At 40.1% G+C, this 20,351-nt stretch overlaps 1 protein-coding gene across 19 annotated transcripts in view; it reads left to right on the forward strand.

Moving 5' to 3' along the window:
- SNAP91 (synaptosome associated protein 91) overlaps positions 1-13,196 on the forward strand; it is a 70,455-nt gene extending 57,259 nt beyond the window's left edge. For 10 of the 19 annotated variants that reach the window (XM_035321111.1, XM_035321112.1, XM_035321110.1 and 7 more), the window contains 9 exons: positions 114-251; positions 1,541-1,690; positions 3,056-3,086; positions 4,338-4,449; positions 5,248-5,271; positions 7,453-7,536; positions 7,607-7,711; positions 10,594-10,694; positions 11,755-13,196. In XM_035321111.1, coding sequence (XP_035177002.1) covers positions 114-251; positions 1,541-1,690; positions 3,056-3,086; positions 4,338-4,449; positions 5,248-5,271; positions 7,453-7,536; positions 7,607-7,711; positions 10,594-10,686 — 737 coding nt within the window. In that variant the 3' untranslated portion in view covers positions 10,687-10,694; positions 11,755-13,196. The remainder of the gene's footprint in view (positions 1-113; positions 252-1,540; positions 1,691-3,055; positions 3,087-4,337; positions 4,450-5,247; positions 5,272-7,452; positions 7,537-7,606; positions 7,712-10,593; positions 10,695-11,754) is intronic. The other 9 variants (XM_035321116.1, XM_035321123.1, XM_035321117.1 and 6 more) reach the window with 4 other exon arrangements.
- The last annotated feature ends 7,155 nt before the right edge of the window (positions 13,197-20,351 follow it).

Below are 20,351 nucleotides of genomic sequence, written 5' to 3' on the forward strand. Positions count from 1 at the left end.
TCTCGTAAGCACTGTTTTTTATAATTCTGTCTTCTATAGATTGAACTTTTCTTAAACACAGCCCATCAAGACTGATTCTAATGTCCACACTTCTCTTATGTCACTTTTTCAAGGCTTTGGAGGTTCTTTTATTGCTCCTTCTCCATCACCGTCCCCGGTCACTCCAGCTCAAACAAGCTTACTACAGCCTAACTTTGATGCAGCTTTTGGAACAACAGCTCCAACGACTGGCAGTTCATTTGATGCATCAGGTGAGCTGAAGGGTTTCTTCCTATTAATTTCCTAATGTATTTTGTGTGTTAGATGAATTAATGACACCATATATAGGTTCTGAATACAAACAATAAAAGCAATTTCCCTCTTCCTTCTCTGCTGGAAGAACTCAAGGTTGTGTTTAGGCAAGTGTGTGCCCAAGAGCTCTCTGTACCCATCTTTTATTCTACCATGAAAATAGAAACCAAATTAGTGTGAACATCATCCTTGCATGCGCTTGATGGCACGAATCAGGAATTACTCAAGGACGATACTCTTCTGTAAGTCAATTATATAGCCAAGTCATCTTGCTGTTGCTGCTGAAATTGTTCTTAAGCTTGCATGGCACCTGAAGTTACACAAAATGGAGAGACCAAGGACATGTTCTTTGCCTGACTATAAGCTTAAACTTTCATCACTGCTATCATTTTGTTTGTATCTCTTCCATTCTGTACTTTCTTTCCATGCTGGGTCCTTGCTACAAACTTAAAATTGGTGAGTTCTGCAACTTTACAAGAAAAAGGTCAAAGTAGTACTGCTGCGTGGTTGGTTATTTGGTTGCTTGCCAGTGCACATGCTACCCATTTCTGTTGACTTAACATTAGCATGTACCTCAAATACAGATCAGAAGATAATGCTGGCATGAGATGTACCAGGCTTTTTGACTTCAAGGGATCTAAAAAATGAGTTTCTGAGATAGATGGATGGACTAAGGAGACTAGTTCTGTCAGTGTGGATGGTTCTCATTCCTTCTGATCTTATGAGATGTTAGTAGGTTTTCCTAACTCCCCGCTGCTTGCAAGTGAATAGTAATATCCTGAGACTGTTTCAATCCTGTTGCCGTAAAATGTCAAGGTATAAGACTGCCTTTACCATAAATCTGACTGGTGTTTGTGGCAAGATGTTCATTTTAAAAGGCTTTAAATGAATATCTCCTGACAAATGTGTGTGCATCTGACATCTCTCTAAGGATGGCTGTAAGAAAAATAGTGTTATGTGGAAGTAGTGCTGTATCTGTGTAGACTCAACTCTCCAATTAAAGTGCTTTCAGGCATGTCCTGTCATATTAGTTTTCATTGTTATAGCTCTTTCAGGGTTACTGTATATTCAGTGTCTAGTAAAATGACGTGCATGCCCTTGTTGGCATTACTTTTAATGTCAAACTATGTTTTGGTAAGACTTGTGACATTGTTGTCTGTACTATATTTGTTGGACCAACATCAAAGTGGCTGGTAGTGTTTTTCTTATCACAGCTGCTGTTCTTTAACAACTCTCCTTTCCCTTCCAGTGTTTGATGGCTTAGGTGATCTTCTTATGCCAACTATGGTTCCTTCTGGTCAGTCTATAGCACCGGCAGCTACCGCAACAGTCACTCCTTCAGCAGCAAGCAAAGGCCTCGGAAGCGATCTTGATTCTTCTCTTGCAAACTTAGTAGGCAGTAAGTGACAAATTTCTGTTTTAAGTTGTGTGGCATACAATGATATTTTTTGTTTGTAGAGCCAAACAGCTGTACATTTTAGCTTTCTTTTTTCAATGCCCTCTTATTTCTCTAGGGAGATAAGGGAAGCTATAGGCAGAAGTAGGGCCTGATTTGGGTAGCTGGTGTTTTATGGTCGTAACTTGTCCCTAATTGTGTCCAGGATCTTAGCCAAATCGTAGGATCTATTTAGTAAGTGCAATTGGTAACACGTGAGCATCCTAAGACACTGAGGGGCACATCAGACTCTTGATGGGTGGGCCCCCGAGTAATAACTGCTGGAATGGTGAAAACTGTCCAAAGTATCTGGTAGCACTATGGAATTTAGTCATAAAAGTTCAATAGCTGACAACAGCTGACTTGTTGCTTAGTGAGAACAGGAGTAGCAGTGGCGTGAAGTGTGAGCAACAGCCAAGAACAGACGTTCTCTCAGAGAGTGAACTTCCCAAAAATGGTCTTGAAATGCTAAACAACAACATCAACAAGTTCTATCCTATAATAGAGATAGCCTTTATAACTAGAAATCAGTAGCACAAGCACCTGTACAAACCTAACATAGACCCACCTAGGCTAAGGTACAATAGTATTGAAGTTATACTTGGAGTGCTGTGTAAAAAGAATATTCTGTCCCTATATTTAAACATAGCAAAGATATAACTGATCTTAAGATGTATACTTTTGTTTCTGATGTGGAGAGAAATGATCTTGTTTAGAAGTCAGCAGGAGTTTTAATCACTTGAGACCTCTTCTGCACATCACTTGGTATATCCAGGTTTGGGGGAGTAAATTATTGCACTTAGCAATTTGACTTGCAGGACTCATACTGATCATGTGAGAAGAGAGTTTTTTTAAAAACTTAGCCTAAAACTTCTTTCAGAGAATAATTAAGGAAACTACTTGGAGTGCATGTGCATGATAGAACAGATAAAACTGCAGAGCTTCCAAATAACATTGAGTTTTATCTGTATGAGTAAAATAACCTAATATTTCAGCATATATAATGAAGAACAGAAATTAATGCTGTCATTCATGGTAAATACTTTTGGTGCTCTTAAATAACATTTTGTAGACCTAAATATATTGTCACTTCGGTTTGCTCATAGCGCAAATATGGCTTCTTCAAGTATAAGACACCCATAGGATTCCTCATAAGTTTGTCCTGTAGGTGTGTCTTATGTTATTCTAGTGCTGTCTAAATGGAGACAGACAGAATGCCATTATTCTGTATAAGAACATCTACAATGAAATGTGAGCTATTACTTTAATGCACTTTAATTTATTAGACATGTGACTTTCCTTTTTTCTTTTTTTTTTTACAACTTTCAGATCTTGGAATTTCTGGTACCACTTCAAAAAAGTAAGTTCAACATTTAATTATATACATATATATATATATATATATAAAGAAATATGTTCAAGTCTGTTTTATAGTCTTACATTGATTTCCATGTTTATTAGGATCAATGAATTGGTCACATGCCAGTATCCCCCTCCCAGTCCCCTTAACCAAAAATGAGCACTTCATAAAAATTCTGGGAAGTGCATTCTGTTCTATACACATTCAATGAATAATTAATGTTAATTGTTCCTGATATAGCTTTTAAACTTGCTGGCTTTAATCTGAGTTTCTAAAAATATATACGTATATATAAATCACTGTCTTCATATTGGGTAGCTGATTTCCAAATGAATTGTCCAGATAATAAATTGAATAGCTCTCCTCATTATTTAGGCTAATATGTAATAGTTTTGTTATCTTTTTGCAGACGCTGGATGTGCTTATCGTGTAGGCATTGGAATATTTGTAAAATAGAAAAGAAGTTGATTCCATGCAGTGAAAAGCTTCTTTTTGCAAGAAGAAATATTGAAATCATTACACTTGTTTTTGATTGTCTTAAGCTAACCAATTGCTTACTTCTGTGCTGAGTCTTCCTCTGTATCCAAGACTATTTTATGATGTGTGTACTTCAAGATGTCTTGCACCTCTGCAGAGATGATAGGAGGGAAATAAGTAAACACATCATAAAGTTTATTCCCCATACTTAGCTTCCCTCAGTCCACTTCATTCAAAGAGTGTAGCTTTTCCCAGATAAAGCAGCCTCTAGCAAAACCCGGTTTTGAAACAGCCCTTTTATTCTGTTAATGATTTGTTTTTCTTGTATCTATCAACTTTTTTCAGAACTGAATGCTTTCTTCCTTCTTCTGTCTGAGCAAGATTTCCAGCAATGAAATGACCTTTCAAAGACTTCTATCAGGCAGCTCTACTGCCTGGCCCCAGTAGAATAGGCAGTAGCAGTCCCTCTTCCTACTTCCTACAAGGGTATATGCAATAATATGTTACATTCAATCAATACTAAGTAAAACAACTCTTTAATTCTCACCACAAAGGCCATAACCATGTAACTGACTTCAGTGTAGAGTGTAGTGGTGTCTACCACTAACAATCCTTGAAACTGCATACTAAAAGTGTATCTTTCTGTTAATAACTTAAACTGCATATACCATAAACTAATGTAGCCGCAGGCTTAAAGTTAATGTACACTGCAATTGATTTTCATTACCGTGAGGGTATGCAAAGAATAGCTCTGTCTCTCTCTCTCTCTACTAGGGGAGATCTTCAGTGGAATGCTGGAGAGAAAAAGCTAACAGGAGGAGCCAACTGGCAACCAAAAGTAGCACCTGCAACATGGTCAACTGGTGGCGTCCCAAGTGGTCCATTGGTAGGTGCTTAATCCATCAATACCACCAGTATGAAACCTCACTATTTTAAGACTATGCAAATGTGCATGTAGACAGTACTCCTGCTTGTTTTAGCTAAAGAATTTGCTTCATTATAAAATGATATGATTGTTTCAAGTCACATTTTTAAGACCAGATTGACATGAACTCAGTGGTTACCCCTATAGGTCTTGACCAGCACCAGGTCCAGGTAGATTGTCCAAGGCACAGTGATATTTACACAAATCTGAAGTACTGGAAGGAGAGATTTTTTTTTTTTTTTTCTCAAGCTTGTTCATGATTCAAGCTTTCCTGAATGAAGTAGATGAAAAGACTACATGGTATTCAGACTAATCAGATGATTTTTGCTAGAGGAGTAGAAGGATGTAGCTTCTTTAGCCCAGTGAAAGCAGTCTTTTGGAAAGGTTAAGATTCCCTGGTAAAATATACCAGAAGACACTAACTTTGGAGGAACGGGATTGAATTGAGCTTAGAATCTAAACTTGGCTCAAGAGCAACTTATCATGAGTGATCTACGGGGTAATCTAAAGAAAGGTCATACCTCATCAAAGCTGCACAGGGCATAAAACAGCCTATGTTGGAAAAGTGGGGTGGAGGTGGAAGGAGAGGACTGTTGGGGCGAGCATGACCAGCTCAGTTCCTGCTGACACGGCCAAATATTAATGCAACTCTAAGCGTGTTCCAGCTTGTTCCTTAACCTAATGGAAGGTGCAAGAATTCCCTGAGGTTGATACTTGACTGAATGTATTAGTTGTAATGTTAACTTTCTTTCTTCATAGAGAGGCTGGACAATACTGTACAGTGTAAGTGAAAAAAAAATTTTTGATTGCTTTATATACTTGCTAAACATGAAGATACTAACAGCAGCTCACCAGCACTGCCGTTATTACAGCTGGCTTAAAACTACCTAGAAGCTACCTAACATGGCTCTTTTTGGATTGTCCATCCAGCAGACAGTCCTCAGGCAACGAATGGTACTAGTGGGTGCTTAACTGTTCACTCACAGTAATCTTAAAAACATGGCTTCAAACTATCTGTGCTATTCTTAGATGTGAACGATCTGGTGACTTGTACTATCTGAACTTTCTAACTCCTGTAATATCAATCTGATCTGGTAGTAGTTTTACCATCTGATAGGTAACCATCCTTTCTGGAAAGCTGGCTTTGATAGTATTTTGTGAAATTTGCATGCTACATGCATTTCTTCTACATCTGTGCACCTAAGTGTTTTTGATAACCAGGGCCAGAGGAAAAAGTAAATACTGAGAACAAAATGAAGCATTCCTTCACATCATAGTTGAACCTTGAATTTGGGACACTTAAATTTTGATCACTTCTTCCCTTCCTTATGACCTTTCAGCTTTTGGATTAAAATCAGCAGAGTTTCACAAAAGCCCATTCCCTTGAGTGACCTGAGCACTTTGATGCAAAAGCAGGTTCAGTTTATGTCTTGGCATGTGATGGACTGAATTCTGAACTAAGATGTGGTTCTTTGGCTGCACTCAGATAGCTTTAGGGTGCTCACCTGATGTCATTACACCATGTCTTTCTGTTCCTTGCTTTCCATATCCAAGTGTCCAGATCGTGTTCTTAGCTTGAGGACAGCTGAACTGATAGTGCAATAATTGAAGCACTCCCAGTAAAACATTCAGACTGGAAAAAGAGGTTCATAAGCACTCAATACTTTATTGCCAATTACTATTGTTCAATAAATCTGGAATGGGTTATCCTGACTAGTCTAATGTTTCCTAATAAACCGGTATATTTTAGTCTTGAAGCAAGGATCAGGGAAGTGCACTAAATGCAGCTTTTACACAAGTGGACTATGTAATGAGTAATTATTGCATATACTCAGAGTAATCATTGCATATTCTCTGCTGTCAACTGTAAGCATGCTGACAGCTCTGCAAGCATGGTGGGACATAACTGACTCAAGGTAGGCATTCAGGATTCAGAGGCTCAGGCATGGCCTTACAACTTCTGTAAGAGCTTGAGAAATTGTGCCAATATACTTAGGCCAGATGGCAGCAGTAATGAGGTTCTTAAAAAGTCCTACCACTATCTTTAAATCTCTTATCTGAATGTTTCCTGCCTCTCTTTAAAGTTCTTATCAAGAGTTTAAGCACTGTTTGTATTGAATATACTTCTGCAAAAAGGCGAGACTTGCATGCTTTCCAGGCTATAGGGAGACTATGCATGGGAAATTACAGGCAAGGGAACCAAAAGGGATGATGTATAGGTTCTGCTAGATAACTGAGGTGGCCAAGTACACAAAAGTACTGTTTTAATTGTACTGTGTGTCCACTACTAAACTAACATTTCTCTCTTCCTGAATCCTAGTAAAAGACTGCTTTTCTGTGCTTATGTTTTATTTGAAAATCTATTGCATAACAAGTTCAACTTGCCTTTGTAAAGTTTGTAACAGTTGTGATTCTGGTTTAAGTGTGTGAACTTAGTTTTTAATTAAATGAATCTCACTGCATAAAAATACTATTCTTTTTTACTGGAAACTAATAACTATAGCAATTACTTCCTTTAACTTTACACTCTGCTTAAGCTAGGCATTGCTGGCTTAAGGTTATATTAAAATCAGTGCTATGACAAGTGCAATGCTGTGTTGGCTATCAATTACAAAATCGGTATGCTTTTTACTTTGTGTAGAAGAAGGAGAAAAGTATGAATTTTCTTGGGTCTATTTTGAGTTGTATTCAGAAAATGAACTTCATTCATGAAGAGAATTGAGACTATCACATTGGCTTTCTTATGACGAAGAAAGCTGAACGTCAGTGTAAGGAGTAACTCAGTTCTCTCATTCTTCAGAATCATCATGGTTTTGAGGTTAGGTATTAAATACTACATAACAGTCCAAGTTTCTCAAACAACTCAGAGAATGCTTGAGACTCCATGCAGTTTCCAGATATTTGGTGTTACAGACATTCTTGCCTTCCTTTTTTTTTTTTTTTTAAAGCCCTTTTTTTTTTCAGACAGGAGCTGTGCCTCCAGCAAGTGGTGTTCCTCCCACAGGAGGTGCTCCACCTGTCGCACAGCCAGGAGCAGCATTTGGGATGGTGAGTCTCTTTCATTACGTGGCTGCCCCTTCTTTATCCAGAAACCCACTCACAGTGCTTTAATTTACAGCCCCCAGCAGGAACAGGCGTACCCATGATGCCCCAGCAGCCAGTTATGTATGGGCAGCCTATGATGAGGCCACCGTTTGGAGCTGCCACTGGCCCCGGTGTACAGGTGAGTGTTAGTGTTAGATGAATGTTTAACTGTCACCTGTATCACTAGAAGGAAGTTATATATACATCATCTCAGTTCAAATTCTAGCTGTCGGTTTGTAAACGAGATTTCTTGTGGTGTCAGATGCCTGACATGCAATAAATCACACGAACCGCCTTGGTTTTTATTTTATTTTGTTCAATTGCCTTTTATGAAACCAATGGAACAAGCTTGAAAAGTCTCCTGCATCTAACTACATCCAAGATGTGTTTTGGGGGGAGGTTGAGTAAACTTGAAAGTGGAGCTGTTTGACAACTCTATTCTGTTCAAAGCTTGACAACGTTTACTAGAGTTGTGCTCTGCATCTTCCCTTTGAGCCCACCAAGAGGATTCTACAGAAAACTGACCTGCTTATGAACAAGCTGAGGTCTCAAGTTCTTTGACAGCTGTTTCTTAGTAAATGCAAGTTGAACTGCTTTAGGCTAAGAGCATGCTGTGTTTATTTCACTGCAAAATGCCTGCATTCAAATATGAATTACCATAGTGTACATAACACTGGAAAGTTCAGAGCAAGATTTTCACTGCAGTGTGCAAATTTAAATGATGTAGAATAGAATTTTTCCTCTAACCTAGACTAATGTGGAAGAATGCGAATGAAGGGTCTTGAACTTCAGTTACTCTGTTTTTGTTGTTGTTGTTGTTTTTAAGTGAGAGGCACATGGTACTGCTTCATTTTTCATGTACTTAAAGTATATTTACCTAGTCCAACACTGTGACTATCACATATTTAGACCTACAGGGGACATAAACTTGGCCACACACAAACAAAGCAAACCTGTTCTTAAAGAATTAGCATAGTAATTAAACTATATGTTGGGTCTCTAAATTGTTTGACAGATTTTTAGCACAAATTTCTGTGCATAAGAATTCTCTGGTATTTGCTGTGTGCAGGGAGTTCTTTATTCATTTAATGAGAAGGTCTTTGCTTAGCAGCAATTCTGGATGAATCACAGAATAGCTGAAGCTTGAAGGAAACCTCTGGAAGTCTTCTTGTTCAATTCTTCTGCTTAATCAGGCTTCTCAGGACCTTGTGTAGACCACTTTTGAATATGTCCAAGGAGAGAGACTCCACAAGGTCTCTGGTCAACCTGTGCCAGTGCTCCATCACCTGCACAGTAAAGTGCTCCCTCATGCTCAGGAGGAACCTCCTTGTTCCTATTGCCTCTTTTCCTGTCACCTATCCTATTTTATGCTTGACCAATATACATAGAAGTTACCTCTGGATGTTATCCTGCAGGTTTCTATGTACTGATGCTTTAAAGTAGAACAATGTAGTCTGAGAAGATGATTGTTATTGAGGAAGTAAAAAATAGTGAATGACTGCAGAGTGGTCTCTAGCTCTCAACACAAGGTAGAGAACTGCTGTAGTACTCTCACATTACGTTTGTCACTTAGAAAACCATCTGTCCTGCAGCCTGTTCCACGTCATGCAGCTGCCTATCTACCGTGCTGCCACCAAAGGGTACAATCTTAGCAGGCTTAAAAATGGATCTTAAAAAAAGTAATTTATGGTAATCTTTAAGAGCAGATTATGGTAACTGTGTCATCGCCCTTATCGAAATGCAATAGGCTAGTAACAAGGAAACACAGACTTATCAGCTGCAAGGGTCCTTCTTTAATATGACAAAAAAACAATGGAGTAATAAATGATGAAGTAGGTTGAGTGAATGGAGACATGACATCTATCCCATTGAACCAAGGATTCCCTCTAACTGGAAGATAATGAGATTGAAAGTGCAGCACTCTGATGGTATCCTCTCTGACACAAAGCTTTTAGCTGATGGATGGCCACTAGGTGATGCAACACAAGCCATGATAGCTGTTCCAGGCTATTTCTCCAAAGTAGAGTTTAGTTTGTCGTAACACTGAAAAGGAAAGGCCATTTCCAGAGGGGAGGCCGAGAACAAATTATCTGCAAATATAAACAAATTACTTTGCTTCTGGGCTAGTCAGAAGTCCATCTTTTTTTCCAAACATTAAGTCAAACAATCATCCTGTAGCAAACTGCACTCCTTAAGTAAGGAATTGCATTCCTGTTTAAGTATCTCTGGGTTTTCTTTGTAGAAATGGAAAGAACTCAAAACTGCTCTAAGTGATAAGTTGTAGGTATTGAAGCTCTGCATTTCATGTACTTGGTCTTTTCCTGCTGCCTTAAACTGTCTGTTCACATAGATATCAAGAACAGTATTATGGAAGGCACAATTTTTTCTCAGAGTAGGGCGGTAATCAAGGCGCCCAGTGTTCTGGGTAAGGTGGCAGTGGTGGGGAGTATGGTCAGGATGGGAGAACTATTTGGCTCACTAGTGAAAAGGGTTGCATGCAACATGAAAAATTGATGTCTTCTATGGAATAAATGATTTTATGACCACAAAAGGAAGAATCAAGTATACATATAGTCACATGTGCAGCACTCTTTGAGCTTTTATTCATATTACCAATGTAGACCAACTTGTATTTAAACACCAGTTGCTGGGATTTTCAGATGTACCCTGCAGCACACACTCAGCTTATTCTGTACCTTGGTGTTTAATATCTAACAATTGCTTAACTTCTGTCTGGGTTGATAATCCTAACAGCATTCTTTCTTACAGACTGAGAGTGATTTACATCTGTGCTAACTAGTGTATGCAGTGTCTTTGGCCTTGTGCATTACATCAGCCAAGCATTGTTAGCCCTGTAGTAAGGACAATGCTTGAGAAAAATGGCAATATGCTGAATTTAGCTATAACGTAGAGCTTTGTATGCTTGCGGTGTGCTTGTGTGAGATCCAGCTATACTTACCTAATGATTGTGTATCCTTGTCTGCTTTGTTTTTTTCTGCCTTCCTGTCTGGCATCTCTTAGCTTTCTCCAAGCCCAACTCCTGCTACTCAGAGTCCCAAGAAACCTCCAACAAAGGACCCATTAGCGGATCTTAACATCAAGGATTTCTTGTAAACCATAAGGTATTCTGTGACTGCCTGCATGTTACGCTGTAGTACATATCTGGCACACAGATGTCGATTAGTCTGGTAGATTAAACATGGCTGATAGAATTGTAGCTTCAGAGATGGGTAGGAACACGCACTGGTAGTGGGGTGACTTAAGCAGGAAACTGAATTCTGTCTGCACTTGTAATTTGAGCCTGAAATCTTGACTTTTTATTACTTTTTTTTTTTTCCTTTTCTGAAAGTAGCTGACCAGAAAAGTTATTTTTAATCTATGATTTCCATTTTGCTGTGATTCCACTCAATCTGAGGGTCTGCTTTTTTTCATGAAACTAATATTGAAACAAATAGAATCATAATAGCATACAAATACTGGCAAAACCGTGCCAAAGAGGCTTGTTCCATGTTGTTACAGGGAGCTGTAGATCATTTTTGAGAGCTCTTGGTAAATTGTAATAGATCTTATATCAGGTCTCGTGTGTGTGGAAACAAATTTTGTATCACAGGTGTGGAGAGATCAAAAGACAAAAAAATAGGGCTAGAAAGAAACATCAGATTGGACTGACCACTTCTGCATTTTATTTTTCAATTGGTTGAAGTAAGGTAAGCATTTTATAAGTAAGCCTAGAATAATTTGCCATGTGAGGAGAAGACAACAATTATATATCTTTGAGTCCTTTTTTATAAGTCCCTTCTATTTATACCCATAACTTAATTTTAAGGCTTGTTCTAGGCTTCTTCTATGCTTGAATTAGCAGCAGCAGATGGGATCAAGCTAATCGTAGCAAGTACCACCTGGTTCCCCTTTGTCCCCATCACCAAATCCCAGCATTGAAGGTGTACCTGGGACTTTGTGGAGACTTCCAGTATGTGGAGATGCATTTTTATTGCTGGGATTCACTGCTTTCAGCTTGAGTTTATAGTAAACGGATTCATAAATGTCTATGGGACAACTGCTTTACTGAATGCTGGTAACATCTTTGAGGTGCAGTGAAGAGGATATCTGGTGCTTTCCCCTATTTTTTTTTTAAAGCATGCTTTATTTGATTCGTTTTCATCTAACACTTTGTTTTCACAGCTGCAGTTTTTCTGACTGGATGACAAAAACGTGAGTTTGGAGTCTGCAAATCGATGCTCAGAGTTTCGAAGTGAGCCACCAGTACCAAACCCAGCGCTTACTCAGACTTTCTCTTACTCCTGAAACGTGTAGCACAGCTGTGAAAGTGAACATTAGGAATGTGTACTACCTTAGCTGTTATCCCTACTCTCTCTAAATTTGTGTACTTGGGTTATTTGTGTTTTACAATTTAAACAATGGATGTATGTTTCTGATGCCTTCTAGTGCTTTTCTGAACCTATCCCACAGGGGCAGATTATGCAGCTGTTGTTTGGTGAGCCATTTGGAGCGATGTCTGTGTTTTTTGAAGGTTTTAATGTATATAACTTTTTGAGGACACCTAAAATTTCCCTAAGATTCAATTTCTCCTTTATCTGTTACAAAATATAGTGTGATAATACCAGATAGTAAGGAAAACACTTATGAAATTGTGTGGAATACATTTTTTTCCAGTCACAGGAATCTCAATTGTCGTGAAAAAATGTTTTATTTTTGTGGCACTGTATATGTTAAGATAATTTAAAGTAATATAAAGGTAAACTTCCATAACAAATACTTTTTCAATGATTTTCCAAGAATGAAAAATCATATCTGAAAGAAATATCATATTTATTGCCATTTTGGTTTTAAAATATATTTTAATTATTTAAGTTTCTGCATTTTAAATTGGCATATTTATCTATCAGTTCTTGCTAAATGCACTGAAAATAAGTAAAGGGTCAGTTTCTCTCAATGTAGTTGAAAAAAAAAAAAGCAGCCATAGTTGTGTTGGCATTAAGGGATTTTGAATCTGAGAGCACTCTTTGGTATATCTGTAGTCAAAACATTACAATTGATGTTACTCACCTCTGTTTAGTTCTTATGTACATCTCTTAATTTAGTGCTTACCTGTGTACGCCATAGGCTAGTGTTTTCTCCATTTCCCCAGTTGCGCTGTGAGTAGCTTTTGTACTATTGGTGATTAGATTTAATTCTGATCCAGAGATCCATGCCCTTTACTGTACATAATGTGTTTCTTTAATTTTTATTTGTTCTCATACTGTTTCTGCTGATGGCTTGGCTTAAGATCTTAACTCTTAAATGAGGTCACTGTTGATCAGTGTTACAAGTGGCTTGGCAGTTCTCTGTAAAAGCATACTGGGTTGGAAAGATCTTCACCTGAAGTCTTTCAAATTAACTATTTAATCAATGTATGGTACCATTAAAAGTGGTTGTATCTGAATTTACTGTGGGGATAACATACACCGTAATGGGAAAGTTCTATAAAAAGCTAATTTCAAAATGGCTCTTCTTTCTTTGTATTTCAGTTTAAAAAAGAAAAAAAAAAAAAAGAAAAAAAAAAAAAGAAAACCCCAGTGCATGTGTGCCCTCTGAGATGCAATAAACACCTTGATCAAAGTAAATACTTTGTTGCCATTTTCCTGATTATTCAGATGTTGAGCGTAATAATATACTTTGAGGGGGAAAAAAGTACCGAGAAGGTCCTTGTGAGAGGGAGAGGTGAGTTCTCTAGTATGATCTGTAATACCTAGGAAGGTTTCATTAGATGTTCACCTCCTTAAACTAGAATATTAGCGGAATAGCTGCGGATGTGAGAGCTTATAATACTGGTCCTGATTTCTTTCCCATGAGGTATCATTACACGGCTTATTGAGAGCTAGCACAGCTGCGATGGCACAGGAATTGCTTGTGCTAAGGTTCATCGTACAGCAGGATGAAAGGAGGAGAAAATGTTTCATACAATTTAGCTACATTAAGGTATTTCTGATACTACTCACCTAACAAGCGACTTTTTGCTTTAGTACCAAGATGAAGTGATGAAGCGGTACTGAAGGCTGCTTTAAAGTTATTTATAAAGAACAAAATACTGAAACAATTTGATCATCTCTGGTAAGGTTTGAATTTTGAACTGGGTTTCCAAGAGGCTTCCAAGTTGTGCAACCAGTAGGGGAGTGCCATTGCTTAAGAGTTTTGTGCAACCAGTAGGGGAGTGCCATTGCTTAAGAGTTTTTTTGTTTGGTTGGTTGTTGTTGTTTTTTTGTTGTTTTGTTTTTGTTTTCCCTCTTACTTGCTGCTAACATTGGTATTATGAATCTATCAAATTTGGCTATTGAAAAGTTGTTTTTATGCACGTACCCTGTGGATTCAGACTGGTTTGGATTATGAGCCTGTAAGGCTATAAAGATCCTTGGCTTTTCTCAGTATTTGAGCACTACGACCCAAAAAATCTCTGTAAATGCATGTCCAGGAAAGCTCACAGTGCTCTCAAGCTCTGGCCAGTTGGTTTTCTTTGCTCATCCTTCCTATGTGCTCTGTGTTGCCTAAATGCAGGGAGCGCTGGACCTCTCACCACCATATTGTGCATCCCTTCTCAAAGTAAGCATACTTTTTTCAGAGGACAGTCATAACCAAGCATAGCAGTGAGGAGATGTCTTCAGACCAGTTCATTGGTGTGTTGTTCTAATTAAGGTGATGCCACACTAGCTGCGCACACTTTGACGCCTATAAATGTTTGCTACAACCAAGTTTGGTGATTTCTATAGGACACAGCTGCAGGTTTCAAGGGGCAAAACCTCAGTGTGATGGCTTGGATGGACAGAAAGCAAACTTGGGAGATCAAGATGCTTTTGCACTGTGGGAAGTAAAACCAGCGAATTTCCACAGTATGTTGCATAAGGCCAGACAAAAGTGACTCTTGTTCTGCCCATCAAAAAGAAGTTATAGCATCTGTATTGCACAGGAAAAGTGGTTGTCTCATGGTCTGAAGATAAGAACATGTTCTTGTTGCATCATCTGAGATGCATCACCCAAGCATGAATGTGTCTGTGTCCTGCTGCAAGTAACTGCTTCTTAATGCAGGCTGTGCAGTAGCACAGGATTGCTCCCATCTGTAGGCGGCACCAACCATCCCCTTCCTCTCTGTTTTTCATGAGGGGAGAACAGGTTTCCAAAAACCTGATGTATGCCTTACCCAAGTGCTTGGTGTGGGGTGGTTTCCTTTGAAGCTGGCACGTCTAGTCACAAGAGAAATGTGCAGCTCCCCTTTAAGCATGAGTGCTTCAGGGGATGGTGCACACCTGGAGGCCATGAACTCAGCTCACTGTAGAGGTCTGAAAAACAACACAAAAACTTGGTATTTCCTCAGAGCTGACTCATTTTTTGAATGCTTGGGTTAGTAGTGTCTCATAGTGTTTCCCCATTCATCATTCATTTTGATTAGCTTTATTTGTGATTATTTTTTTTTCAGCTGTGTCTTTCAACCTACTGTAACTTGATCTGAGGACTTCTCCTGGAATGAAGCTAGTATTCCACCATGACCACAGATGAAAATCTAGAAGTAGAGAACTAAATTGTTGTCTTATAAGATCCTGGGGACCACCTTACTATTTCAGGCTGGTCACAAAATCATGCTGCCACCTAAACTTCTGTTCCTCAAATTTAGTAAGACAACTGCAAGTTAGAGACTTGCCTTAAAAAGGTATATCAGGAAGGTCTAAAGCAATAAAAAAGGTAGCTGGAAGGAAAAAAAAAAAAAAAAAAAAAAAAAAAAAAAAGCTTTGGTAATATGGAGTATTACTGGTGAATGACAACATTTAGGGCATGAAATGGCCACTAGCCATAGCTGACATTGTGTTCTTTTTTCTGGTATGGCTATTTGCTCCTGCTTCTCCTTTCCAGTCCTTCACACTAAAATGAGACCTGCCTGCTCAGACAACTTGTTAAGATCTTTTTTTCCCTGAAGAATAACAGCAGTGCAAACCTACAAACTCTTAATGCTCAGAAAAGCCAAGTGAAATTTCCTATGATAGAACTGGTGGCAGCGACACAAAGATGATGCACCAATTTACTGATCCATCTGTTCCAGAACATGTAATATATCAGAAACTTTATTAAAAGAAAAACCCTTTTTCCTACATGTTGTGTATTGCCAGTGCTGTGAGCAATGTGGGAAGTGGCAGACACTGAGTGGTAATGAAAGAACTAAACAAGAATTTTAGAGAAGAGATTACAGAAGGAGAGGTGGGCTATACATATTTTAAAGCAGGTAGCACTGCAATTTTTTCTGTTCTACATCGCTGCTCCTGAACCTTCAAATCCTCTTTGCTTCCCCTTAATTAAACTCTGCAAACCATGTGGGAAGGAAAAGCCTGGTGTTTGCTCTTTTGCACAAGGTATCTGTTAATGCAGTTATAGGTGTAAGGAGTTACCAAAGGTGGTAGTAAAAAGGAACTGAAAAAAGTGAAGAAATGTGTGTGTAAGGGAAGGGGGGGACATCCACATCGAGGATTAAGGAGAGCACACTTCTTCTCAAGGTGTGTAGGGGACCCTAAGAAGGGTATGATGAATATCTACCCTGCTGCAGTGGAGTAAAGCAGGTACATCCAGGTGTTCATGGTTGAACAATGAAGTTTGCTCCATAATTTTGAAATACAGCTGTCTCCTAGTTTAGTATGATGTAAGAGATTGTCAATTTACCTCAGTGTCATAAGTGCCCGAAGTAGCCATCTATTTCAAAGGCCTTGCCAGAGCACTGGCTCGCTCTGATGGAAGCAGAAATTTCATACCACTAAGCAACAGCAGGTGCGTGGAAGCTACAGGAAGGGCTCCCTCTACTGTAAACTGCCTCTCTAGATGCAAAGATCCAAGGAACCATGATCTGTGATGGGATGGAAAGCTGTGTCAGTCTTTCAGAGCTAAATGGAGGCAAGTAAGTTATCCGTGACAACTTTGTAGAGACTGGTAGGCTCTCTGTCACAGAGGAGGGAGCCTTCTCTGCCTTCCTGAGAACTTCACATTGCTCCTCATTGTCCTTGCCTGTACTTTTACCCATGTTCATGGCATGTTCTCAGGTCTGTGGCTGAGGGAGGGAGCAGGTGATTGAGTGGTGAGGGGACGTGGTGACCCTGTCTCGCTGCCCTCAGCCTGGCGAGCTGGGGAAGGAGCACTGCTGCAGGTGTGCAGCCTGGGGGCTGGATCTCATCAAACACTTTGTGCACAAGAACAAGTCACAGGTGCAAGCAGGCACCAGGCTTTAAAAGCAGCAGTAATTCAGACTGTGTATGTCTGTACATAAATAAAGCAGGTTTTGTGAAATGCCACTTAGATCTGAGAGCAGAAAAATATAAATTCTTCATGTATCTATAGCGCATCTATAACTGTACCCAATCAATCTGTCCTAGAGGATTTTTTAGAGATTTTTCCTTACAGGAACACACTGCTTCCAGCTGACTTAACAGTTTGAAACCCCGGAAATTTGGCTTTATTTTGAAAAGCAAGGAGCAGAATTGATCATTTTCAACAGGTGGAAAGACCAAGTTAAATAGATAAGCAAAGCTGTTACAACTTGAATAAAAAGGGGGAGACATTTGTAATATTGAGACCATACTGTATAAATAAAATTGTTACACTAAACAAATACTGATCCAGATATCTGAGCATCTTTGAACCAACTGATATCTTCTGAACCTTGACACAAATCAGTTTTAGATACTTTGATCTAAAGCCATATCACATGGCTTTAGATACTTTGAGGTTTTCCTATTTACATTTTTTACAGAAGAATTTAATTTTAAGAGCTGCATCTGTTCTATTTCTGTGGGCTCACCTTTGGGCTTGTGGACATAGAGCACACCCTTCTTTCTAAGCTTGCAAGAACAGTTTTTCATGGGCGTACTAAACTCACTGCTTCCCAGCTTGCCTCCACCCCACCATTAAAATATCTAGCATCTGTTTGCCTTTGAACCTGCTGCTCAGAGATGAATAAACACACCAGGTCCTGCTCAGCCCTGCACTTCACAGCACTTGAGCTGGTCTGATTTTCAATATACATTGTAATATATATATCAATATATGTATATACATACAATTTGCTGGCAGCTGGTGACTTGGCCTTGCTGCCTGGATTCCATGCTGCCAACATCACTGTTCACTTTATGTTTCTTCCTGCAACTCCTTGCAGCAGTGTGGCTGAAATGCTGTTCTGTAGCTAGATGCAGTGCTCTCATTGCAAAAATGGTATCGATGGATAGCAAGTTGCTATCTCGAAGATCTGGTCATGCAGAATCTTCTTACAGAGTTCTTGGCTCTAAGGCGAGTCATGCTGGAAATCCACCTCTCTCAAAATATTGGGCTATCTGTGATGCCATGGCTGGAAACGAGCTGATAAGCCCAGTTTTTCGATAGATGTGTCAGAGATGGAGGAGAAATGTGACTAAAATGAAAACATTCTTCCATGGCCAAACTGAAGACCTAATCTGATTCAGTCTCTGCAGTCCTGCAACAGACCATTTCATGAAATACAATAATGTTTACCCTTGGTCAAAGCATTTTATTTCAAATGTAAGCACTCTGTATAACTGTGCATGCTGTTTCACTTAAAAATTGGCTCTCTGCTACAGATAAACAAGACTGACAAGATCTGATGCAGCTCTTCTGCAAAGGCGATGCATTTAGAGAACGTGAGGTTTCCATTTAAGACTCTTGGGCAGGATCATAAGAGAGAAATCTCAGAAAATAAAGGGCCACCTACTCTAGTAGGTGTCCTAAAAGCCCTAAAGCCCAAACTGTATAATTTCCAGCAGATTTTGTAAAGAACCTCCATCCATCATGATGCCACAGCCGCTCCAAACACCACAACAGGGCATCACTGCCTGCCCCCTTAGCATGCTGCTGCTCCTGCATTACCTGGTGCTTCATTGCTGCCCTTTGCGCTGTTACTTCCTCCACCTGTGGGGATGCTGCCTTCCCTCTTTTTCAGCAGCAAAGATGATATTTTGAAGACAGTTAGCATGATCGTTCTTCTCTTTTATGCTTTCTTCCTTATATACTTCCTTGTCAGTCAAAATTTCTAGAGAGCTGATCAATCTTTTTACTCTCTGCATGCTCTTCCAGAGGTCCTCACTTCCTGTGAAGGTTTTCTTTCCATGTACTCTTAAAAAGCTGTATAAAAAAAATCACTTCAGGTCATTTTTTTTTTAAGAATGGCTGTATGGTGTGCCATTATGTTGGCAATTATCTGCTTCAGAGATCACATTGGCCTCCACCAGGCTGGTATCTCTAAGCTGTAGCTTTATCATTTTTCTATCAGGATATACTTGGTTCCACGGTGATGTTGCTGGACAAGCCTAAAAATTTACTTTTTTTTTTTTTTTTTAATTAGGGGGCAGGATTCTAGATCTAGAAATGTGTCTTCATAGGTATATAAAAATGTTTGCCTTGAAGTTTGGCATTTGCAGTCTGCAAAAGGAAGGTACTTGGTTGCAGCCCCCTGCCCCCAAATCATGTCATTTTGGTGCCCCAGGCTCTGCCTGATGTGTCTGGGGACGAGCACACGGGGCCCACATGGGCTTGGCAAAGGATCTGCACTTGCAGCCCGAGCTCCACTGTGCACAATAAAATATGGGATGGTTCGAGGAGATGGTTGGTTTTCCACCATGCATGATAAGAAATGGGATGGCTTTCAGTGCCCCGACCCGCATCCAGCGCTGCTGCCAGGGGGCAGCTGAGTGGAGCTGAGGAACTGGCTGGGAAACCCAGGGGCAATGCATGAAAAAGGACCAGGGAAAATATTTGGGATCAGCTGGGAGAACTCTGTGTGGCTTTCCTAAGTCCTTGTCAGTATTTACAATGTTTTAAATTTACTTTGTGTGAGTATGGAGGGGGGTAAAACAGATGGGCAATCTTCACGGTACATACTCCTGGAGCAGGAAGGCTTTATCCCACCTATAGAGCTGCAATTGCCTGTTTTGCAAATGATACTTAGAGAAACACAGCAGATAAGGCCCATCTACACCATTTACAGCCTGGCTTTCCAGGTTTAGTGCCTGGATTAGCCCCGGCAGGCTGCAGAGCTGCAAGGGGACACGTCTGGCTGGCTTTTTTATTTCAGCAGCAGGCTTACGTACAGGCTGTGAGAAACCTTGCCCATGCTGGATATCCTGAGAGGTCTGTGCCCGGCTGGCAGCATGCTGGGCAGACGTGTGGGTGCTGGCCAGATGTGGAGCCCAGCACCAGCACCAGGCGCCCCGCCAGGATCAGCCTGGCCCCACTGTTAGCCCCGTGCACGGCCTGAGGCCATGCGAGCTGTCTGCAGTCCGGTGAGGGTAATCTGATTAACAGCATCCAATTATCGTCATTTTTGCAGTCTGTTAAATCAGGGAAATTAAATAAAGCTTCCCTGGGGATGCTGGGGAAGAGGATGTGTGTAGGAGATTAAACCCCATGATGGCTGCTAGAATCTGGCCTGTGCCTTGCTTCATGAGATGCTTCAGCTCGGGGTGCCCCCACCGCACAAACTGAAACATCTGAGCCCGTACAGACGTGATGGGGACACTGGTAAGACGGGGACCAGGCCTGCCCCAGCTGCACATCCCCCAGGGTCTCTGCAGCAGAGCAGGGGCTGCCTTCCCCAAAACATCCCTCAGCTCTGTGCACACCCAGGGTAAAGCTGGTGGAGAAATAAGGGAAGCAGAGCCCAGTGGTGAATGGGGAATCGCTGGAGTTTGCCACCTGCAGGGCTGAGGCACGTGTTTCACAGCAAACCACCCGGAGAGCAGCAG

The sequence above is a fragment of the Oxyura jamaicensis genome, chromosome 3, assembly GCF_011077185.1.
Source record: "Oxyura jamaicensis isolate SHBP4307 breed ruddy duck chromosome 3, BPBGC_Ojam_1.0, whole genome shotgun sequence".
Classification (NCBI taxonomy): domain Eukaryota; kingdom Metazoa; phylum Chordata; class Aves; order Anseriformes; family Anatidae; genus Oxyura; species Oxyura jamaicensis.